Source organism: Amblyraja radiata, chromosome 17 (assembly GCF_010909765.2).
Source record: "Amblyraja radiata isolate CabotCenter1 chromosome 17, sAmbRad1.1.pri, whole genome shotgun sequence".
Classification (NCBI taxonomy): Eukaryota; Metazoa; Chordata; class Chondrichthyes; order Rajiformes; family Rajidae; genus Amblyraja; species Amblyraja radiata.
The window spans coordinates 31,373,173-31,398,919 of NC_045972.1; the positions used below are offsets into that span (position 1 = coordinate 31,373,173).

The 25,747-nt window shown below is 42.9% G+C and overlaps 1 protein-coding gene across 2 annotated transcripts in view; it reads right to left on the reverse strand.

Annotated features, from left to right (window-relative positions):
* The window catches only part of vac14 (VAC14 component of PIKFYVE complex), a 246,888-nt gene that overhangs the window by 186,116 nt on the left and 35,025 nt on the right, over window positions 1-25,747 (reverse strand). For both annotated transcript variants that reach the window (XM_033036030.1, XM_033036029.1), the window contains exons 11-12: window positions 12,786-12,840; window positions 6,124-6,268 (exon numbers count right to left, since the gene is read on the reverse strand). In XM_033036030.1, the coding sequence (XP_032891921.1) occupies window positions 6,124-6,268; window positions 12,786-12,840 (200 nt within the window). The remainder of the gene's footprint in view (window positions 1-6,123; window positions 6,269-12,785; window positions 12,841-25,747) is intronic.

Genomic DNA, 25,747 nt, shown 5'->3' on the forward strand with positions numbered 1-25,747 from the left:
CATGACAAACAACAAAGGACCCAACACAGATCCCTGAGGCACCCCACTAGTCACCTGCCTCCAACCCGACAAACAGCCATCCACCATTACCCTCTGGCTTCTCCCAATCAGCCACTGTTGAATCCATCTTGCTACTCCTGCATTTATACCCAACAGTTGAACCTTCTTAACCAACCTTCCATGAGGAACCTTGTCAAAGGCCTTACTAAAGTCCATATAGACAATATCCACTGCTTTACCCTCGTCAATTTCCCTAGTAACCTCTTCAAAAAATTCAAGAAGATTAGTCAAACATGACCTTCCAGGCACAAATCCATGTTGACTGTTCCTAATCAGACCCTGTTTATCCAGATGCTTATATATATTATCTCTAAGTATCTTTTCCATTAATTTGCCCACCACTGAAGTCAAACTAACAGGTCTATAATTGCTAGGTTTACTCTTAGAACCCTTTTTAAACAGTGGAACAACATGCGCAGTACGCCAATCCTCGGGGACTATTCCCGTTTCTAATGACATTTGAAATATTTCTGTCATAGCCCCGGCTATTTCTACACTAACTTCCCTCAATGTCCTAGGGAATATCCTGTCAGGACCTGGAGACTTATCCACTTTTATATTTTTCAAAAGTGTCAGTACTTCTTTTACTTTGAAACTCATAGTATCCATAGCTACTAGTTTCCCTTACCTCACATAATTCAATATCCTTCTCCTTGGTGAATACCGAAGAAAATAAATTGTTCAATATCTCCCCCATCACTTTTGGCTCTGCAGACAGCTGTCCACTCTGTCTCTCCAATGGACCAATTTTATCCCTCGTTATCCTTTTGCTATTAATATAGCTGTAGAAACCCTTTGGATTTACTTTCACCTTACTTGCCAAAGCAACCTCATATCTTCTTTTAGCTTTTCTAATTTATTTCTTAAGATTCTTTTTACATTCCTTATACTCCTCAAGCACCTCATTTACTTCATGCTGCCTATAATTATTGTAGATCTCCCTCTTTTTCCGAACAAGATGTCCAATTTCCCTTGAAAACCAGGGCTCTTTCCAATGTTTACTTTCCTTTCAACCGAACAGGAACATAAAGATTCTGTACTCTTAAAATTTCCCCTTTAAATGTCCTCCATTTCTCTTCTACATCCTTCCCATAAAACAAAATGTCCCAGTTCACTCCTTTTATATATCACTTTGGAAATTAGCAAGCAGAAAACAAAAAGCCGTCTTGGAAAAAGTATTTCCACAAAGTATTTCCACGAAGCTTTCCTGCAGTAATCAGACGCCAATGTCTCTTAAGAACACAGCTGCTATTTTAACCGGGAGGCTATTGAAATTGATAAGCCTTCACTTACGTTGATACATGGGTAACAATACTCTATTAGCCTATAGTATTTTAGCTTGCAGTAACAAAAATAAACTTATAGCTATCAAAAATAATTTTACTTTTGGAACTCCTGTTGGTAAAACAACTATTAATGTTTCTCTGAAACTCTCCAGCCCCTATCCCCCTTTTCATCATTGACATAATTGATGTTACAATGAGATTTTCTATAATGCTAATTTTCTTAGGAACACAACTATCACATTAGAGAACTACTTGTGCCTGTGTGTCACCCTTCGCTTTGCCGTAATCATATTATCATTTCCTAGACTATTTTAAGTGAGTCCCTAGCTGTCAGAGGTCACATTCTTGCCCAAGTCAGAAGGCACTTGGAAGATTCTAGAATAGACAATCCAGGGTGGTAGCCCAATGTGGCAGTGAGGGTGCTCCACTGTGAAAGACGAAACATTCAGTCAAGGATGGAAGTAGTGGGTCAAAATCTGGCAAGACTTAGGAAGCACATTTCAAGCATCAAATCATGGCAACTTAAAACATAACTGGCAGTGATGAAGAGATAAGGGGTGAATCAGAATTATAGAAGTGCTGGCACCTTGGAGAGTTGCTAATTTCCGAGTATGAAAATGGCCATAACCTTTTTTTAATACTGAAGATATGAAAGTGAATTAGGTGTCAAATTAAACTTCTTTTTATGCTTTATCTGATGGGATAAATTGCAGACTTGATTTTTAAAATCTCATAATTTTGTAACATTGCTAGAGAAAATGCTCTGCTGAATGAGCCAAGAACAGGAGAGAAGTCAGAGAATATTTTGAAAAGTTCCACCACAGTCCCGACGTTGGCAAGGTGCATGTGGGGAGGATGTTTTCTCCGTGGGGGAATCTAGAAATAAGTCGTCTCCCATTTAAGACTGAGATGAGGTGATTTTGTTATTAATTATCTGGAACTCCCTTCCTCACAGTCTTTGAATATTTTTAAGATAAATCCTTCATCAGGGGGAGAAAGGTTGCAAGGTAGGTGAGCTCAAAGCAGACGCAAGTCATGATTTTATTGAAGGGCAGAGCAGGTTTAAGGGGTCATTCCTGCTTGCAGTTCATAAATTCCTCTTTCAAAGAGGTTGGGTGTCTTTTGTTTAAAAAAAGCTGGGCAAGTCAAATCATCCAGAGTGAAAGAATGTGCTGTACATAGGGGAATAATCAGGTGTGGCTGGGATCCGAATGGAGTCAAATGCTCTGTCAAAAGCCAGATGCATGAAGAAGGAAACATTTTTAAATGCAATGTCAGAATTTGAATTGAATAGAACTGGAGTGCAACGCAAACAGCATCTTGAGGAGGGGATAAAGAAAATGACACAGTAAAGTGTAGATTTATTTATTGAAAGAAAAATACTGTCACTGATTGATTGTGAAAACACTTGCAAGGTTGCATTCTAATGCCGTTCAGTCTCCAGTGATTCTGAGATTAACTTGGTGTGGGGACGTAAGTACTTGCCAGCTACAGGCATTTCTCAAAGCACAACCACTCACTTCTCAGATTCACGAAAAAGCATCCATTTAGCAGAAGCCATTTAAATGTGCCTGTCATAATCTATATTACCTTGCAGCCCCATGGACCCAATTCTGCAAACTCAACATCTTCTGTCGGCCTTTTGCCATCAATTTACAGGGAGCAGTGGTTACTACTGACCCACAACACAAATCACGTGAGCTAAAAACACTGCAAAGTGGCTTCACTGCGAGGTACAATTGATGCTGCATGCCATATTATATAAAAAAGACCAGCAATCAATTACTCTGTTGAACTAATCTCATTAATCACACAATCATAAAGCCTGCAGGAAATCAGTTGTGTGGTTTTTAAGCCATCGGGCTCAGTGTTAGACCCATTTTGTACCTATTTAACATCAAAAACATAGCTATCACCATGGCCTGACCTGTACACCTAATATGGCTGATCCACAATTGACTAGACTGTCAAATAAACTCAGCAGATGCAGAGCAGCAAAAAATCATGGTAATCTGGCATCTGACAGTTTGGATAGTCTGTCTGGCTCACTCACTCGTTCAAGCGCAGCCAGAGACCTGCACTGCAAGTCAGATGTGCAGCCGGATCTGGGGTTCTGAGAAAGTCTCAGTGTTATTAAGTTTAAAGGAGTAAAGAGAATGTGTATGTTCCAACCAACACCTAAGGCAAGGCAAGGCAAGGCAAGTTTATTTGTATAGCACCTTTCAACAACAAGATAATTCAAAGTGCTTTACATAAAACATTATAAGCATTGGAAAGAAACACATATGAAATGACATTTAGATGTAAAACGATTATTAGATTATTCAGATAAAATAATTACAAAATTAAAAGCAATCAAATAAAATATTTAAAATAGAATAAAACCAGGAATAGAAGTTAGAGTGCAATATAGGTAATTAATAAATTGTATTGTTTACTGAAAGGCAGCGGCAAACAGAAAAGTCTTCAGTCTAGATTTAAAAGAGCTGAGAGTTGCAGCAGACATGCAGTTTTCTGGGAGTTTGTTCCAGATATGTGGTGCATAAAAACTAAATGCTGCCTCTCCATGTTTAGTTCTGACTCTGGGGACACAGAGCAGACCTGTCCCAGACGATCTGAGAGGTCTGGGTGGTTCGTAGCTAAGCAGAAGATCAGAAATGTATTTTGGCCCAAAACCATTCAGTGCTTTGTAAACCAACAGTAGTATTTTGAAATCAATTCTTTGAAAGACAGGAAGCCAGTGTAAAGACCTCAGAACTGGAGTAATGTGATCTACTTTTTTGGTCTTAGTGAGGACTCGAGCAGCAGTTTTCTGAATTAACTGCTAACTGGTGGTGGAGTGAACAAATGTTTAAGGTGGTGGAGGAGGTGGTGAAGGCCCCAGGGGGGGGTAGAGCGGGAGGATGAGACGTGACAGGTTTAAGCAACAACGGTCATTTGGGAGAGAACTTGTACCAGTGAAAGAAAAAAGTTTAAAATAAAAAGCTAAACCTTCTGCTAACTCGGGTCAGTACCCCCCATGAATGATTCCTCCTCCACCTTAAACATTTGTTCACTCCACCACCAGTCCACAGTGGCTGTATTGTGCACCATCTACAAAACACACTGCCATTACTTGCTCAGGCTACTACAGCAGCACCACTCGCATCTGCAACCTGCACTATCAAGATAGACAAGGGCACCAGAGGCATGGTAACACCGCAGGGTTCCTCTCTAAATTGCATATCATCCTGACTGGAAACATGTTGGCAGTCCTTCATCACCACTGGGTGTAAAACTTGGAACAGCCTTCCCAGCAGTAAAGTGTGTGCACATTCACCAGACCAAGAAATCGTTCAGCACCTTCTTCGCATCGGAAAATGGGAATGATCAAAAACAATGGCTCGTCCAGTTAAACCCAGATCGCGAGATTGAATTATAACAAGGTACAGTAACAAAACTCAATAGCTACAGATGTTGATATTTTGAAATCTAAACAGAAAATACAAACTCAATTTAGCAGGTCAGACAGCATCGGTGGAAAAGGAAACAGGATTAACAGTTCATGTGAAATGTCCTTTATCGGAAATGAAACAGAATCTTCAACCTGAAATATTAATTATTTTCTCTTCCCATAGATGCTGCCCAATTTGTTGAGTGATTTTCAGCATTTTCTGTTGTTTCGTATGAAAAAAAAATGCAGCTGTGTGTTCCAGGGCAATCCCAAGCAGCCATCTAATTATCACCATCAGAACAAGTTTGCACATTGTGTATACAGAATCCTGTATACTTGCACCTGCAAACTGACAATGATGGCTAATTAGTGTCTGCAGCCCAGGACTTAATTTGGCCCATCTCAGCACAGCTGTCCCAACCTTTAGATGTGTGCAAGTGAATAGCATCAGGAACAACATATTGGGAAATGTTTTGTAATTTGATTGGCTATTCTCTGTTCATAATAAAACATTTGATTATTTACATCCCCCCCATCCTCCCCATGCTGTTAATATTAACTATTAAAAATAGTTGCTTAAAATGCTTAATTATTTTTAATATCACTGAACGTTTCGAGGCATACAAACAATTTATAAAATATAATTGCTTTGTTATAGCCATAATATCTCCATTCCAAGGACCAGACGTGTGGATCCCATGCCAGGGATCCCGATTCCGCTGATTTACTCTCAGTTATTCCCTTTTTAATCCAGTTTTTCCTTTCGATTTTTACCAGTTCAATCCTAGCCACTTTATTCTTCCATGCAAAACTAAGTTTCTCCTTTTAATTCAATCGAATACTTTAATTTACCAAAGATGGAGCACTTCCTACGAAACTATTATTTCTAATCCGAAAGCAACTCCATATGTTTCTCAAATGTTGTATCATTACTCATCTGTTCTTACATTTTGTTTTCAATCCACACTCCCCTTCGGCAGCCTGATCCTCAACTCAACAAAACATTTAAATCTATTTAGATTTCAAACTCGAGATTATACTACAATTTACTTTTTCAAAGGCAATCTTGCTCATGCATTTATTATTAAAGTATATCAGTATACTTATCTTTAGCTTAATGTTTTATACGTCTTATAAACTTCACCTCAACTCAACAAAGTGATGGAGTAACTCAGCAGGTCAGGCATCATCATAGGAGAAAATGGATACGTGACGTTTCGGATTGGGACCTTTCTTCAGGCTGATTGTCGGAGGTAACGAGAGAAAAAAAAAACTGGAAGGAAGACGGGGCTGGACAAATCATGGCACCAGATCACCTCAGGCAAGGGGGTTCATTACTCTTACCTTCCTAGGAGTTTTGATATAAAGGTGATACAACCACTTCAAGATAGCAATTCGTGTCATCATTCCTGTAACTGTATCGTGAAGGTGGCGATCCAGCACAAGCACGATCCCATCCAAGTCAAGGGTCTCTAGAGGACATTCGATCCTGCAGCAGAAACAACAAATGGCGCATGATATGCGGACGATAGGCTGTTGGTTGCGGGAATCCTTAAACAGATGAACAACATTAGCCATCTACCAGTCTTCGAACACCTGACCTGTGTATTTCAATGAAAAGATCTCTGCCAGTGGTCCCATAGTTTCTTCCCAAGCTTCTCACAATGTCCTAGGATACACTTGATCCTAGGGGATTCATCTTACAGCCTTTCAAGACATTCAGCAGCTGCAATGTCCCTCTCCAGGTTCCCGAGCATCCATGTAATTCTCCATGGTACATACAGATTAGATATGTTAATTTGTCATCTTACGCATCTGCAATACCTCCTTAAAGACGACCTTGTTAATACGAATATCACTGTACCTTAATTGGTACATGTGACAATAAAAGACCTTTGAAACCTGATCCTTAGTTACACTTTTGCCCTTAATATACTTCTAGAATCTTTCTGGATTTTTTTTTACCTTATCTGCCAAAGCTATTCCATGCTCCCTTTCTGTTCTCGTGATTTCCTTCTTACATGTGCTCCTACAACCCCTCAATTCCAAGCGATTCACTTGATCCAAGCTGCCCATACCTGACACACTAACATATCAAAGAAGGATCTGCAGAAGGGTCCAGACCCAAAAGGTAATCTGTCCATTTCCCCCCCACAGATGATGCCTAACTCATTGAGTTCCTCCAGCACTTTGTTTTTGCTCAGGATTCCAACATCCAGTCTTTTGTGTCTCACGAAACTGGACATATGCCTCCTTATTCTTGATCGGAGGTTCAATATCTTGTAACAGACAGGGATCTCTTCTGCCAGCCTTCCCCTTCACTCCAAGAACCCGCTGGCCCCGAGCTCTCACCATCTCACCTTTAAAAGGCTCCTACATAATTGATGCCCCTTGAACTGCAGACAGCCTCTCCCTATCAACTTCTGAATGTTCCCTTTAATATCATCAAAATTGAGCTCTTATATTTGGTGACGGAGCAAAGAAGCACAAGATGTAAAATAGGAGCAGTAGCAGCAATCCGATCTTCAAGCCTGCACTACTAGTCATCAAGTTCATGGCTAACCTTCTATTGCAATGCCGTGTTCGCGCACTAACCCCAAATCACTAAATTCCTTTAATATCCAGAAACAATATTTTGGTTGCAGACAATGTCCAAGTCTACATTGCCTACAAAGTAAAAAATTCAAAAAGGTTTATCACCTCACTAATAGTGGGTCCTGGTATAGCTGGGGAAACACACTCCCTGCATCTAGGCTGTCAAGCCCTTTAAGAATTCTCTTCGTCTTGATGTAGTCTCCTATTTTTCTAGACCAGAGAAACACACTTTCGAACACGAGTCTGTAAGCCATCTACTCACATGAAAAATGGTTATTTCGTCGTGGAAGCATTGCCCTTCACTGTAATTTTGTAGAAAACTATGCTTCCTCTAGAAAATTGTCTTTTCCTCTGAAAAGAGGAAAGGGCAACGTGTTCAGGTATCAGATATAAAAAGACAGAATCCCTATTTCATAAACACCGGTCGATAAAGCAGGCAATCCTGAAGGAAGAAATCTTTGACCAGCATTTTAATTAGAATGTCTGAAGGTTCTTCTTGGATACATAGTTGGAACCAGGCTACACTGTTTGGACAAATGCAATAAAGCATCTCCACGTGTCTAGATCGAGATTTATAGGTGCAACATCAGAGAAACCAGCAACAATGTAAAATCTGTAGCTAGAAAACCAGTACAAACTTTATAAACTGTTCAAAGAGTAATTTAAATCGGGATGAGGCAAGATTAACAATGACCTCAGTACCAAAATTAATATCTCTCCACTATGAAATGATCAACAACGATCTATCATTTCAACAACATCAGTGCAATTTTGATTAACAATTTTCTTGAGTTTACTACTTTACATTTAATGGCTTTGAACACAGCTGTGTATTCTCTAAAGCAATTGACCTCTCCTCTTCAATAATTCAACATATGAAAGCTGACAAGAAAATGACAGCTGACCAGTCCTGTCCCTTCTGGTTATAATGTTTTAGGGAGTGTCTTGAGATGATACATGTGTTGTCACAGTCAAACAGGGAGGAAACAGTGATTGGGAGAATTATGGCAGGTAAGGATGTAGACTTATACCTCCAATATCTTGAAGGGAAATTTATCCTTGTGTGAAACTAAGTTTAATATGCATCGATATTAGTCTGTGGATTAAGAATCATATGGGTCTTGTAAAGACAATTGGTTTCGATAGTACATGGTCTTACAAATGCAAGTTAATCATCCCGCTTCATCCAGCTGCATGCATTCATGAAGCAAGTTGTTACCTGCTAGAGAAAATGAAGCAACTCACAATATTTATGGCGACTACTATGCTCATAACAATGGAGTCAGAAGCCAGAATCAATCTCTGGAGGGAAATTGGTTTGGGTTACTGGTAACTGGCCTGCCTGACTGCATTTAGTAACTTGCCCACTTTGTTCAGTCAAGCAGCTCCCTCGTCTGAATCAAAAGATCACAGTTCCAGCTCCTAAGACACAAGCACATTATCTATACTGCCATTCTAGCAAAGTACTGAGGGAATTCTGTTATTTTGGATGAAATCTTAAATCTTGTCTGGCTTCACAAGTAAATATGAAGCGTGGCAATATTTTCAAGAGCAAGATAATTCGTCCTGGGTACTTTAGCAATATTTATCTTTCAATCAATATCACTAAAATAAGATCATGCCATCATTGTCACTTTGTTGATATTAAACCATACATTAAAAATTATCTGGCTCCAAACACTTTGGATATACCAAGATTGCGACAGATCCTAAATAAATGTAAGTTTTTCTTCAATTCATTTTAGCGAAACACTCATCCACAGGGAGAATAAGAGCCTTCCAAGGAGTAGCCACTGTCATACGTTCAGCACCCAATTTGTGCACAGCAAGTTCCTCAAACAGCAATGTTTTTTATTGATATTTTTTTAAACTCAAGGTGCAGTTGATATAATATTTGAAATGTACTTGAGACTTGGCATAGACCCGGTGGACAGAATGTCCTGCCTCTGTGCTGCATGGCTTATGATTATGAGAAAATGGTATAAGGTGAGGGCAGCATCCAAGGAGAGATGAACAGACTTCAAGTTTTAGGGCAACGAACTTCATCAGAATTTATTGTCAATTTCTTGGACAATTTTTATCCCACAAACAACAATGCCAAAGATCATGCTGGAGACACTCAGCAGGAGACATAGCATTTGCAGAGAAAAAGACTACTGCTCTTCTGAGATATAAATGTAGAGATTTTACAGTCGCACAAGATACCAGGTGGGTTTAAGTTTAACATCTGCTTTGAGGGAAGGGCCCCACTTATAGTAAGATACTCTCTCAGAATTACACCCGAATATCAGTCTGGAATTACGTGTTGAAGTCGTCCAAGCAACTTCAACACGTTGAAAAGAAATGAACAGGCAAAACTGATCCCGAGGTAAGGGTGCTATCAAATAAGATAATGACAGTAGCAGGGTTGTAGTCATTCAGGTAGCACAGACCGATGTTGAAAAGAAATGACATGGCATTATTGTCAACTTACTCCTCTTCACAAAACATGATTCACAATCCCCAGACCCTTACTCGATCAGCAAACTGACTGCTTCAACCTTTATAGCTCTTTGCATTCCTTCCCCAATCATCTGTAGAGATTCCCAAGGTAACAATGCTACAGAAAAGATGCAAGCACCCCAAAAATCCGGGTAACAAGTCTGTGTCTCTATCAAGATACAAACGCTTCAGAATAAGCACATTCTTCAGGATATTGTGATCCAGAATGCAATTGCAATAAGCAGCCATCCCATATAATATCTTGCTAATCAACATTCTCATGAATGATGTTACAGCTTATCTATATCTTATTATAATAACTGTTTAAAGTTTTGGTATATAGAAGAGAATCATATAAAAAATAATGGCTCATTAATAAAATTAAATGTTTTGCTTTAGATCATAGGTTGTTATTGTTGTAGGGTGGTTATAAAGGCTTTCGACCCATTGACCATAATTAGTCAGAGTATTGAGTATAGAAGTTGGGAGGCCATGTTACAGTTACAGTTGTACAAGACTATGGTGAGGCCATATTTAGAGTATTGTGTTCACTTTTGGCCACTATGTTATGGGAAGGATGTTGTCATGCTGGAATGGGTGCAGAGAAGATTTTCAAGGATGTTGCCAGGACTCGAGGGACTGAGCTAAAGGGAGAGGTTGAGCAGGCTGGGACTTTATTCCTTGGAGTGCAAGACGATGATCTAATGGAGGTGTACAAGATCATGAGAAGAATAAGGTAAGTGCACAGAATATTTTGCGCATGGTAGGGGAATAAAGAACCAGAGGACATAGGTTTAAGGTGAGGACGGAACGATTTAATGGCTGCCTGAGGAACAACTTTGTTTTTGCACTAAGGGTGGAGGGTATATGGAATGCGTTGCCGGAGGTGGTAGTTGAGGCAGGTACTTTCATAACGTTTAAGAGATACTAGACTAAGCGGGACCCGTTCACATGGGAGGGCTGATCCCCCAAAGCAATATTCCACCTCTCCACCAATTCTAGTATTGGTGGCCAGTGGGGGGGGGGGGGTTTCTGGAGCACTATGGCTGTTGTGGGCTGAAGGCACTGGTTTACAGAGGGCTAGTATGGACATTGTTGGCCAAATGGATTCTTGGGGTGGCAGCTCAGTCACTCAAGCCTGATGTGCTGGCAGCTCACTCACGGCTGGTGGGTTGGCAGTTGACACGGCTATTCAAGCAGGGTGCAAGGCCACCAAATTCAAATGCAGTTTCCTACCATTTCAACCAGGGAGCAAGGCCACCAAATTCAAGTGCAGTTTCTCACCACTTCAAGCAGGGTGCAAGGCCAACAAATTCAAGTGCAGTTTCATACCACTTCAAGCAGGGTGCAAGGCCAACGAATTCAAGTGCCGTTTCATACCACTTCAAGCAGGATGCAAGGCCACCAAATTCAAGTCCAGTTTCATACCACTTCAAGCAGGGTGCAAGGCCACCAAATTCAAGTGCAGTTTCATACCACTTTAAGCAGGGTGCAAAGGTTCAAAGGTTCAAAGGTTGATTTATTGTCACATACACCTAGATGTAGTGAAATTCTTTTTGCCAATGCAGCACATAAAAAAGAATACAAACATAACAATAATAAATAGCTTTAACATAAAGACATCCCCCCACAATGGTTTCCATTATGGGGGAAGGCACAAATTCCAGTCCCATCCCCAATGTCCACCCATAGTCGGGCCTATTGAGGCATCCACAGTTGCCTCTACGGAGACCCGATGTTCCAGGCCGTCCTCGCCGGGTGATGATGTTCCGGCGTCGGGAGAGTCCTCTCAGCGGCATGGGAACCCTGGAACGGCCGCCTCCCTACTCGAGACCGTGGCTTCCGGAGCCGACAAGGCCGCGCCGAATGGAGCTCAACTGGCGATCTCGTCGCGAGATCCCAGGCTCCCGATGGAAAGTTTCAGCGCCGCCGCCCGCAGCTCCGCGATTTTTTTAACGCCGGTCCCAGCTCACCGGAGTTCCAGCGCGGCGACCCAGGCAAGGCACCGCCCGCCCCGCAATGGCGCTCCAGCGCTGCACCGCCGTCCTCACACCCGCAGCTCCGCCGCCGCCGATGCCGGTGCCGCCGCCGCCAATGCCGCCACCGCCGCCGATGCCGAGGTTCCGGACGGCCCCGTCGCTCCTCGGACCCGCAGCTCCGCAGCCGTCGCCGCTGCCGATGCCGAGGCTCCGGGCGGTCCCCTCAGGAAATGCTGCTCCAGGCCCGCTGGTAGGCCGCGAGGACGGGTCGAAAGTGCAGCCCGGAAAAAAGCTGCATCTCCGACCAGGTAGGGACCCTGAAAATTAGTTTCCCCCTCCCCCTCCCCCCCCTCCCCACACATAAAAAAGCTAGAACTCCTTAAAAACAAAACACTAAACTAACTAAAAATAAGAAAAAAGAAATGAAAAACAGACAGCTGCAGGCTAGGCAGCCATACCCCCTACAGGTCGGCGCCTACAAGGCCACCAAATTCAAGTGCAGTTTCATACCACTTCAAGCAGGGTGCAAGGCCACCAAATTCAAGTCCAGTTTCATACCACTTCAAGCAAGGTGCAAGGCCACCAAATTCAAGTGCAGTTTCATACCACTTCAAGCAGGATGCAAAGAGCCTTAACGCACAATAACAGATTGTGTTTGAATCTTGTGCTCCGCAGCTCCCTGCCTCCACCACCTCCTCTGGCAGCTTGTTCCATATACGCACTATCCTCTCTTTAAAAAGACTTGCCTCTCAGATCTACATTAAAGTCATTACTATTCTGACCAAGTCAGCCGAGAATGAGAGCACTTTAACTTGGTTTAAAGTATAGACCGGGGACCAAAATGAATGTGTTTGTCTGCATAGTTCCACATTGATTTAAACAATGCAGTTATCCATCGCCCACTGGAGCTCTCGCGATTTCAAAGTGGGAGAAATGAACTTGGGTACTCACGTGACACATGCCCCATTGTTGTTGCTCGTGGATAAGTCCAGTGACGTGTCCGACACTGAAATGGGAAGGAGATAAGTTTTAATTCCATATTTAGGGTCACATCTAAAATGTCATCAGTAACTGGTTGTATTCTTCCCACCAAAGCTTGGACTTTTGCAACTGTTAATGGGATGACCATTCCATACCAATGCTGTTTTCAATCAGTTCTCAACCTCGATCCATTTTAATTAATAAGCAGCGGCAATCCACTTTAGAACATTCATGGATAGGGTCAGGCTCCAAGATGTGGTCTATCAGACATCAAGTATCAGCAATACCTATTGCACATGCTGGGAAAGTCCTGCAGCAGATGCAGAAGAGCCTTCCTCGAACAGTATTGGGGCTGAGGCACTTCACAAGCTGGGACTGTTCTCATAGAATCATACAGTGTGGAAGCAGGGCCTTTGGCCCAAATTGCCCACACCGACCAACATGTGCCATCTACACTAGTCCCACTTGCCTGCATTTTGCCCACATCCCTCTTGGAGCAAAGATGATTGAGGAGGGACGTAATTATGGCCTTTGAAGCTGTAGATTCAGAGGAACTGTTCCCAGTGATAGATGAGTTAGCAACTAAAGGTCACAATTTAAGGTAAAAGGACCTTTCAGGATTTTTCTTTCAGACACAGCAAACTATGTTTAAAACAGATTTAATTGCAACTTTCAGGAAAGTGCAGGAAAAGACTTGAAACAAATAAAGATTACTGGGCCATGAAGAAAACACGAAGAGGGATAATTAGAGAGCTTGATGATTGACTTGTCACAAACACAATGGCCCAACTATTTACCTTTTGTGTTGGATGCTTCTATAAAAAAAAATTAAAAGCCAAAGATTTAGATTCTACACCAGTCCAACTAGCCAGTACTATAGCACTAAAAACAAGTTCCAGCTCGAGGAAGTTAGCAGGTCAAACAGCATCCTCCATCGATGCCACGATGCACAAAAGCAGTTTGCTTTTGGCTCGAGCTTCCAGCTTTTGTGTCTCCAAGCCAGTGCTATGTTTCTCTATTTCCCTGGGCATCAACCGAATCTTTACCAATAACCAGACTTGTTTTCTTTACATATGGGGCGGGTGCTGGAAAGTAATTTCCCTCTTCTTTAGTTGCTTACTCTCCTTTACCCTGCACTAGTAAGATAACCAATCTGGACCCATCCCTGATAGAAAGCCAGTGAACAAGGACGATGACCTGCACTGGAAATGCCAATTACATATTTCTGTTCAAACCTACAAGCTCATAAACACTATAGCCGCCCTATCCATGGAGGGATCGACTTCAGGACTCCACTGATATCTGCCTTTATGGAATCTGCAGTATTTTGTTACCTGTGGGAAGACCGAGCCCCCATCACACACGAGTAACGAGGACTTGGTGTAACCAGCAAAATAGTTCAGCGAAAAACGCAACACAGTTCTACATGTAGCAACTTTTCACCCTCAGATTTAACCAATTTGTTTTCCTCTCCTGATTTTAATGCCCTGCTACTCTCCTTGCACTTTAACTCTCCCTCCATGTAAAAACTCTTGATTTCTCGACTGCATAGTCTTCTTAAATTCCTCTCACCGCTCATTAATAAACAAGTGCAAGAAACAACTGGATTTCTATGCCAATATGATCACAATATTTCAGATTTGTATTTGCAGCAATGTGTTGAGGGTTTCAGTATGCTATTATCTATTGTGACACCTTCTAGCTACCAGCAGGCAGTCTCACAACTGATATCAGGAAACAGTCATTAAAAGGGAACACATACGACAAGCAATACACCTCCAATGACCCCAGTGTGCTGCTGTTGAAATAATGGGCCCAACAGTGATGGAAAAGGATTCGCAGAGTCTCAGAGGGACCCATACAGACTGGTGAAGAACAGTATCCAGAGGAGGCACATTCTTTGTACTCAGCCACTGTGGAAATCATCTACGGTTTCAAGCCGACTTCATACCATCATAGAATTATACAGCAGAGACTATGGCCCTTCGGTCCATTCCATCCATGTTGACCATCAGTAGGCCCTCCTCGAACATGACTGACCATAGGTGATGCATCCTAGTTTGTCGGATGCAAGCCTGGGTGATGTCATATGAAGGACAGGCTATTGCTCATGTACCACGTCCCCCCTCTCCACGTCGCTGATCGATCCAAAGGAACAGCAGGGCCGTTACAGTTTGGCAAAGGAACACCAGCGCCGTCGCAGGAGCTGCCAGAGAGGGGTTGTAGACAACGACAAACTGCCTTAGGTAGCAATGTTACAAAATTTTGAGATTTTAAAAATCAAGTCTGTAATTTATCCCATCAGATAAAGCATAAAAATAAGTTTAATTTGACACCTAATTCACTTTCATATCTCAAGTATTTAAAAAGTTATGGCCATTTTCATACTCGGAAATGAGCATCTTGTTCCCTATTGATTTTCTATGGACATAACAAAAAAGTTGTGATCGTGAACAGTCAAAAGCCCATAACTTTCTTAAAAATTAAGAGAACTGAATGAAATTTTCAGTTATCATAGATTGAAGCATTCTGAAACAAATATAAAATAATCTTACTTGGATGACCTGAAATTAAAGCATATAATTAGTTAGTTACCTAATTGTAGCTAATTTCAGACTTCAATTACTAGATCTAAACATCTATCCATTTCTTAATAAATGATTAACATTTTTAAATAGCTTAAATGTCCAAATAATATTCACAAATAATTCACAATAAAACATGATTTTTAAATCTCATTTACATTAATTTATAGGCCAAATGGAAGGAATTCAGTGTTCAATTGCTGTAAATAAATGCCCATTTAAATCAGCTTTCCAGTGGGTCTCTGTGGAACGCGCTGGTTTAGAACGTTCACATTGCGGTAGATTTGTGCCTCAAATGCCCAGAAAAATACTGCGGGATATAATTGGGCCAAAATGAGCTACTCGCAATATTAAACTTTGTATAAAGGGATCTTTAGAAGCCTTTTTTAATGTAAAAATATACAACCTACCTTCAGCTGTCTGCTTTATGAGACCCTGCGGTTGCTGGCGGTCGCGGGTTTAGAGATTGATTTTTAAACTACTATAACTATTATTCAAGGCCTTTAAACCTAATAATAGCTTTTGCGACGGGGTCTTCCAGCGATTTTTCGTTAATAATTAACTAGGCTGAACATCTTCGATTTGAACAGCCTAGAGAAAATCGCGTTTTAAACCCGCCCCCTCTAAACGGCGCCAAAATCGCGCACACGGGCTGGGGCAGATTTTCAAAGACGCTTCAGGTAGGCTTTGCAACATACCTACCTTAGGGACTCCGACTCTGGATTTTCTTGAGGTTTACTCCTGGAGCCTTTTCCATGACTAGATATGGCCACAAGGCAGTGGAGGTTTTAAATTAGAGTTTTTCCTCTCCTAGATGGACTGCCTTCCCAGGCTGCCCCATCTGCCCGAGACTCGTGGGGGCGGGAGTGTCTACCTTCCCGTCTAACTGTTTCTTAAATGTTAGATAGTCCCTACCTCAACTACCTCCTCTGGCAGCTTGTTCCATACACCCACCACCCTTTGTGTGAAAAAGTTCTCTCTCAGATTCCTATTAAATCTTTTCCGCTTCATTTTAAACCCATGTCCTCTGGTCCTCAATTCACCTACTCTGTGGAAGAGACTCTGTGTATCTACCCTATCTATTCCTCTCATGATTTTATACACCTCTATAAGATCACCCTCATCCTCCTGGGCTCCAAGGAATAGAGTCTCGGCCTACTTAACCTCTCCCTACTGCTCAGACACTCTAGTCCTGGCAACATCTTCGTAAATCTTCTCTCAATACTCTAAATGCGGTCTCACCAACGTCTTATACAACTGCAACTTGACCTCCCAGTTTCTATACTCAATACTCTGACTGATGAATGCCAATGTGCCAAAAGCCTTTTTGACCACCCGATCTATCTGCAACTCCACCTTCATGCACCTGCACTCCTAGATCCTTTTGCTCTACAACACTCAGGAGAGTCCTACCATTCACTGTGTAGGTGCTGGTATGTATGAGTCGAGGGCAAACTCACCAGAACTCGTGGATTAGGTCGCCCAAGTGGGATAGGCCCTTAATGTCGTCTAGATTGGAGCAGCCTCTCCAAAAACCATTTCAAAATACTGTTTGTCACACCAGGACGTGTCTGCACCTGGCCAGCATCTCCTAATCTATAATGGTGTATTTAAGGGAGCTGTGGATCCTTTCCCACATTTTAAAGCTGCAGACAGCGATAAGCTTTACACAAGGTGGAACATAGATCTGTAGCATCTTGAATGCAGAATTACAATGTCAGTTGGAAACAAAGGTGGCAGGGAGTTTTGAGACCCTAATCCTTAATTGGAGACAGAAGAGCTGCTCTAACCTGCATTTATTGGAAGGGCCTGAAGATCCAAGAACTTTAAGGAAATAGATCAATCCATCCCAAAATCTGAGTGGACTTCCTTCATGTTTTTGATGACTTTCCTTTTGAACTTAATAAATTCAATGCAGACACATATGCCAATCCTTTGGGCAAAATCCACTAATTTTAGAATGCACCTATAGATAATCTGGATAATAATATCAGAGGAAATAACATAAAAATGTCCCTCTCTATATTACCAGTCTAGCCAACTCAAATATTTGAGTGATATTGCAAACTCAAAGAGCATAAAAATCCCCAAAGACAGGAATTTCACACATGGATTTCATAAGCAGACCAGATTTTGTTTGCAATGCGCAAACTTCCCTATCTTTGTCTTTAACCATGTGTAGGAAAGAACTGCAGATGCTGGTTTAAATCGAAGGTAGTCACAAGATGCTTGAAGGTAGACAAAAAACCCAGGAAGGGCCTCGACCCAAAACATCACCCATTCCTTCTCCCCAGAGATGCTGCCTGTTACGCCAGCATTTTGTGCCTACCTTCTTCTTTAACCACATGTGCAGGTGCATTCTACAACTGCCCTCACCCTTCCGTCTGGATCAAACCTAGAAAGAAATTGTTTTTTTGTACATTGTTGTCTCAAAATAATTTGGAGACAATTAAATACTTTTGGAGTATAGCATGAAAGCTAGTTTGTGCACTTTCATGCTATACTCCCTTGCCAAGGCCTTGAGCAGCAATGACTGGATTATCTAATTTCATGGTGTTGGGTTGGAAATTAAAAAAAATTAGCCAAGCACAGGGAAAATCTCTTCTGCTCTTGAAACTAACGCTAGGGATCTATCACGTCTATAAATGTCTATTTCATGCATGTGTTTTAACTCTCTCTGTACTGTGCTGAAACTCATGCATCCACATTCTGCTGTTTCTTCCAATTTATCCAGAATGCAGCCATGTGATCATATGAAACTCAACACTCGAACGTCCATGGGTGATTTAAGGTCTCAGAATTTTGAGTTGGGAACGAGACCTATATTAAATTAATTTCACAGGCACTTCAATAAAACAAAGAGGTTGGGAAGAGAGCAGGGTCATCGTGGAGAAATAGACAATGCCATGGGCAACAACAGAGCGATGCCAGAACATTAAATCATTATTTTGGTTCAGTATTAAAGAGCGAGATAGAACAACTGGACATATCATTAGACAGTGGGTGAGTGATGTGATAAATGTTTCAAATGGCAACCAAACTTAAAGGGGCTAAAACCCTGGGGCAAAATGGATTATGTCCAATTATTTTAAGAAAACCTAGGCAAAGTACGGTGGCGTTGGGTTTTCATCCTATGTCAAGACATACCCTTCATTCTCTCTGCCTCTCATCTTGTTGGCAACTTAAAATGTTCTTATTTGATCAGCTTTACAATGTCATGGAGAAAGATATGTAGCACAAAAAACAAGCACTGCCGTTCCCATTTACTGCTCACCAACCATCAATCATTAGTACACTAATGCTATATTAATCCTTTTTTTGAATTCACCCCGCATTCTCTCGATGCCCCTACCCCACCTCACACACACCACTGCCCTGATTCAACCACTTACCTACACACAAGGGATAATTTATAGTGGCCAATTAACCTGCTAACAAACACATTTTTGAGTTGTGGGAGGAAGCTGGAATACTGGGGAAACTCACTTAGTCACAGGGAGAAAGTACAAACACAACACAGACAGCACCCAGGGTCAGGATTGCATCTGGGTCACTGATGCAGCGAGGCATTAGCTCTACGAGCTGTGCCACTACTAATGCAAGGTCAATCCCACCCCACCCCCCCCCCCCCCCCCCCCCACAGATGGCTGGTGGACTTTTTCCTACATTTTCTGCTCTTATTAAATCATTATTTTGTCTATTTTATTTATCTTATTTCAGATTTTCAGCATCTGCAATTTTTTTTTTTGCATTTAGATTGTTCAGATCTTTGTTGGCATTTCATTAGACTGGCTGCTAGGAATCACAATGTCTACATTTTAGAAGGGAGAGATATATGCCCAGAGGGTTTACAGATCAGACAGCATAAGATTGGTGCGAGGAAAAAACAATGGAATTCCGACAGGGGAAACAAAAGAAAACCTTGAAACAAATTGCGCAGTAATGGATTTCAACATGGATTTCACAAGGGAAAATCTCATTTCATTAACCTTACTGAGTTCTTTTGAAGAGTTAACAGAGTAGACAATGTCAATGCAGCAGATGCAATTTATCTATTTTAGTAAATAGGTCGATAAAGTAGCAATAGCAGGCTAATTAATAAGATCAGGGAATGCAGATTAAGAGAACAGGCAGCTGAATGCACTGCGTTCTGGCTTCAGCACAGAACAGAGCTAAAGGCAGCCATTCAGTAGGTTATCATATTTTATACTGGTCTCACTGAACCCTTTCTTCCAGTGAACTATGCAACTATCTTGAGCCCAAGCCATCAATGCTTCTAGGTAGTTTGAACTTACAGGCATGTTATACTTCAGCCAGATTTCACCTTCTGCCAATGCACTTTCCAGTTCAGGAGAGGAAGCCACCTTCTTTCCTCGTTGTCACCACCCAATTCAACCCTCGGGCAACTGTGTTATCCAAGTATACTGTATCGATTCTTGTTAAGTACCACATGAACTAAATAACAATACAATAACAATACAATACAATTCAATTTATTGTCATTTGGACCCCTTGAGGTCCAAACGAAATGTCGTTTCTGCAGCCATACATTACAAACAAATAGACCCAAGACAAAACATAATTTACATAAACATCCATCACATTGCTGTGATGGAAGGCCAAAAAAACTTATCTCTCCACTGCACTCTCCCCCCCGATGTCAGAGTCAAAGTCAAAGTCAAAGCCCCCGGCGGGCGATGGCGAATTGTCCCGCAGCCATTAAAGCCACGCCGGGTGATGCAAGGCCGCACACCGGGTCTTGATGTTAGAGCCCCCGGCGTGCGCTCGCAGTCCCGCAGCCATTCCAAGCCGCGCGGGGCAGTGCTGTAAAGCCCCGCTCAGGTGCTCTTCAACCCCACAACTCGGGCGGGAGAAGTCGCCGTTGCGGAAGCCCCGAAAAGCGGTCTCCCTCCAGGGACCCGCGGGCTCCCGGTGCCGCCCGCCAAACCCGCAGTTGCAGCCACCGAATCTCCGGGGGTCGGGCCGCAGCAGCGTCCACCACAGCTCCACCCGCTCTGGACTCGGCCAGCTCCGCGACGGTGAGGTGAGTAGTCGGCACCACAGCCCCCGGTCTTCCTGTTGGAGGCCGCTCCTCGTTGCAGCCCCAACGACAACGGAGACCCGACAAAGAAAAGGTCGGGTCTCCCGTGCATGGAGAGATTTAAAAGTTACCCCCTCCCCCCCCACACACATACCCCAACAAAAATAACAAAAACTACATAAAAACATAAGACATAAAATAATAAAAACGCAGATGGACTGCAGAGGCCGCTGCTGACGAGAGTCGCGCCGCCTACCGAAAATAACAACCCAGAAATAAACTATAAGGCCATAAGACATAGGAGCAGAAATAGGCTATTCAGCCTATCGAGTCTGCTCTGCCATTCGATCATTGCTGATATATTTTTCCCACTCAACCCCATTTGCCTGGTGTGCACGGCTGAGCATCGCATAAGCAGCTCAACATGATGGCAATTGGCGTTGATATTCCATGGAATCAATACTGATTATATTTCACACTTGTGCTGTCAATGAAATCCTCTCCCAAGTGGTACAATGCCAACCAGAGTCCAAGCACCACGGCAAGTGCCTGGAACACATAGAAGATTCAATAAAATATCAACAAGCCCTCTTGCTCAAAATCAGGGACACCAGTGCTGCAGCAGTAAACATATTCTCAATACACTAGCCCAGAAGTAAAAACCAGGAACACCTCCACACCACTGATATTTCCCACTCAACCCTCTTTAAAGGCTCCAGAGATGCTGTGTTCAGGGGATATTTCTAAATTGAGCGGCATTCACCATTTGTGTAGGGAAGAACTGCAGATACTGGTTTAAACCAAAGACAGACACAAAAAGCTGGAGTAACTCAGCGGGTCACACAGTATCTCTGGAGAAAAGGAATAGGAGACGTTTACGGGTCGAGGCCCTTAGTCAGACCGAGTCAGGGGAAAGGAGAGATATAGACGGTACTTAGGGCAAATGAATGGAAAATATGTAGAAAGTTACGATAAAAGCATTATCTTTGTTTTCTACGCTGCTTCCATTCATTTGTTCCATTCTTTATTCCAGAGATACTGTGTGACCCGCTGAGTTACTCCAGCTTTTTGTGTCTGACATTCGCCATTTGATGGAAAGTGCATTAGACTCTAGTTTCATATTGTTCTAGTGGGAGAGTATGGTCAGTCTGCAGTGCAATAGCCATCAGCTCCCCAGACACTAAATGGTTAAACTGTTGATTCTCTTTTTGCTGATCCGTCCATCCAATATGTTTCTGAGACCAAGGGATGAAGAGGGCATTCAAGGAGTGAACATGTGAAATAATCCGACTTTCATAAATTCTAGTGGCAGATTTAGGCCATTCAGCCCATCAAGTCTATGCCGCCATTCAATCATGGTTGGTCTATCTTTCAATCTCAACCCCATTCAACCCCAACCCCATCCAGAGAGAGGAGGAGCCATCTTGGTGAACGGCTGCTAGCCAGCAGCCGTCCGTTTTAATTCGTTTTTTTTATAGTTTTTAGTGAGTCCTGTTTTTCGTTTGTTGGGGATATGGACTTTTTAATGTGGGGGGGTAGGTCTCAACTTTATTTCTAGGTCCCTACCTGGTCGGTGAGGCAGCTTCTTCTCCGGGCTGCCCGTCGATCCGTCCTCGTGGCCTACCTGCGGGCTTGGAGCGCCGTTTCCTGGCGGGAACCGCCCAGCACCTCGGCCTCGGCGGCGGCACAGCATTGGAGCGCTGGAGCGGAGCGGAGTGGAGCGGGCGATCCCTTGCCTGGGGCGACGCGCTGGAGCTCTGGCGAGCTGGACCGCCGAGAGCAACAACTCCGGGCTGCGGGTTTGCGGAGCGGAGAGGCGGCGCCGACTTCAACAACGGGAGCCTAGGAGCTCCAAACCGGCGCGGCCTTGTCGGCTTCGGCAGCCGCGGGCTCCAACCAGGAAGCGGCCGTTCCAAGTGGCCCAGCCGCCGAGAGGACTCTCCCGACGCCGGGGCAAGACCATCCGGTGAGAACGGCCAGGGACATCGGGCCTCCGTAGAGGCAATTGCGGTGGCCTCAATAGGCCTGACTTTGGGGTGAACATGGGGTGGGGACTGGACATTGTGCCTTCCTCCACAGTGCTATCCACTGTGGGGGGATGATTTTTTTTTGTCTATTTGTAGTCTTGTAGGTCTGTGTCCAAGATGGCTGCCGTGAAGAGAGAGTGGACGCTGGCACGATTTGGTTGCCGCTGCTCCCTCTTCACACTGTGTTTTTGATTTTCTGTTTTTGGATTGAATCCTGTTTTTAATTTGTGTCTCTGTGATGTCCTTATTGTTATATTCCGATTATATGTTTACTATGTAAGGTGTCCTTGAGATTTTGTATGAAAGGCGCCCATTAAATATAAAATTTATTATTTATTATTATTATTCTCCTCCTCATAACTCCTGACTCCCTGATGAATCAATTATGTGTCAATCTCTGCCTTAAAAATATCCTCTGCAAACAATTTTAAAGGACTGTGCATTTTATACCTGAAGGTTAAGAATTCAAAGGCAGAGTGGAAGTAATGTAACATTCTAGTCAGGCACACCTGGAATTCTGAGAGAGCTCCAGGTACTGAACTCAGGATAGTCATAATTTCCTCCATCAACGATAAAGAGCAGGTTCAGGAGTACAATAAGTCTTGGTACAGGTAGCAGTCTCAGCATGCACTTGGACTATTGTGTCCTGTTCTTGTCACCACACTACAGGAAGGATGGGTTCAGATAGGATTAGTGTAAGTAGTTGTTTAGTGTCAGTGCAGACTCAATGTCAAAGAGCCTGTTACTGTGTTTTATCCCTCTATGATTCTATGAACATAGAAAAGGTAGACAAAAATGCTGGAGAAACTCAGCGGGTGAGGCAGCAGCTATGGAGCGAAGGAATAGGTGACGTTTTGGGTCGAGACCCGAAACGTCACCTATTCTTTCGCTCCCTAGATGTTGCCTCACCCGCTGAGTTTCTCCAGCATTTTTGTCTACCTTCGATTTTTCCAGCATCTGCAGCTCTTTCTTAAACATATGAACGTGGAGAGCTGACTTCAAAATGCTCAGAATAATCCTTTGTGGTTGGCTCCTCCCACATGTGAAAGATCAGAGGGTTGGTCGGTTAATTGTCCACTATGTGTCGGTGAGAGGTAGAATCTGGGGAGAGTTGATGAGACTGTGGGAAGAATCAAGATGGGATTAGTATATGAAGAGTGTAAATGGGTGGTTGATAATCAGTGCAGTGCTAAAGGGCTTGTTTCGTGCAAATCTCACTACGACTCTAACCCCAGCTGAACACTGTGTTCCCATCTAGTCCAGCAGCTATCATACTAAAACTCTGGCACTGCATCTGACAGTAAACATAGACCCACACCAATTTGGACAATGTACAACGATATACTTGCCCTGTTCCCTGGCATCAAACAACCAAGAATTCATAATTAGTTTAGTTTAGTTTAGAGATACAGCGGGCAAACAGGCCCATCGGCCCACCGAGTCCACGTTGACCACTTGGAACACGGGAAGCCGGAGCACAAGGTGAAAGCCAACACGGTCACGGGGAGAACATATAAACTCTGTACAGACAGCGCCCGTAGTCAGGATCATACCCGGGTCTCTAGATTAATCATTTGCTGTTAACTCTGGACAGAAAAGAGGAGGAGGAAGAAACCAACATGTTGCACACAGTTTTCATAAATAGTTTGTGTGCAAATAATCGAGTCCTGATGCAAGGTTTCAACTTAAAATGTTGCATATCCCTTTGCCTCCGTAACTTGATTAACTCCTCCAGCAGTTCAGTGTTTACAATAGTTTGTAGTCTCCTGAAAGAGATTGAGGCTGCTAAACTAATCCTGTGGGCAGTAAGGGGCTTGGCAATCCCAGCAAAAACTGAGATTTGTCCCAGCAGCATTAAGGGCCTGTCCCACTTCGCTGTCATTTGCGCGCCATTTACGTGATCTCGTTGTTGCGTTGAGACGCATGGGTAGTGTGTGGACCGCGCGGGACGGTCGCATGGAGAAGCGCGGAGGGGTATGGAGTTGGCGCAGTATCGTGCGGCGCTCCGGGATTTTTTAGGGCACAATATATTTGCGCGCCTCCGGCGTGACGTATCGCATACTGGGCGTATTGCGGTCGCATGCAGGCGTCCTGACCTCATACGTGTAGCGCGCGGTAACGTATGATTACGTCACCGTGCAAAACCATGCGCCGCCGCGCTCCGCCCATACGCAGTCGGCCACAATGAGAAAATAATTACGCCGTAAGCATCATATGCTTTCAGAGTAATGCCTTCAGAGTAACACCTTAATAAGTATTTTTGAAACACCCTTAGTTAAGAATGTTTCAAAAGTTAACATCCAGGTAAGGATTGCAGATTTTATATCCTAAAAGAACACCAGTAACCAAATTAGTTTTTTTTTTAAATAACCAACAACAATTTTACTAACACCATTTAAAAAAAAATTGCTGGGTTCAAACCCTCAAACTGCTATAATGAAATGCAATTTTGTGTTTGTTGGGAGTAATTCAGAAAATTTAAAAGTTAATTTATTTTTCCAGCAAACAATAATTGTATCAATGTTTCACTTAACAAATGATGTCAATACACTGACTAATTCTACTTGCAGAGCAGATAAAATATTTGAAGGCGCATGATGACGGGTGATGACGCACTCACCGTCGTGCGTCAGTCACTACTAGTCTGTCGCGTAAATGACGGCCAAGTGGGACAGACCCTTTACATTACACACCAAATGGCCCCACCTTGAATGTGGTTTGACAGAGTAACCTGGGTGAAGCTGAAAAGTCTCTGGACACGGTCACTTCAGGACAACTCTTTGTAAAACAAAGGAGATAAACACAGGCAGCTCCGTGTGAATGTAGGGTCCAGCTAACTGTGCATTGAGAGCACGTGCCCTCTAGATCAGACAGAATCTGCACATTGAGCAGCAACACTGGATAATGGCCACTGATTTATCTGTCATTAACTGATGCTAAATAAAGGAAGAGACTCAAGCTTTGACAATGGGTCTATGATGCCACCTGCTGGATGTAAGATTCTACTTCCTGCAGTTGCTAATTTACCCAAAGCCATTTAAATCAATGACAAGACCCCATTCAACAGTGTTGTTAATTGCACCATTACATTCAGACAACAAAATAAACATGAAAGCAAAGAATGAAGTGAGGAAGATGCCCAGAATGCACCACACAGAGTTTAGGGTCAGCCTTAAAGAATAGGCAGATAGATGAAGGGAACCTTCAAGGAATTGCGGTATGGAATTCAGTGGCTGAAACAGTCACATACTTGTTACATGCACTTCATTATCTCAGGTG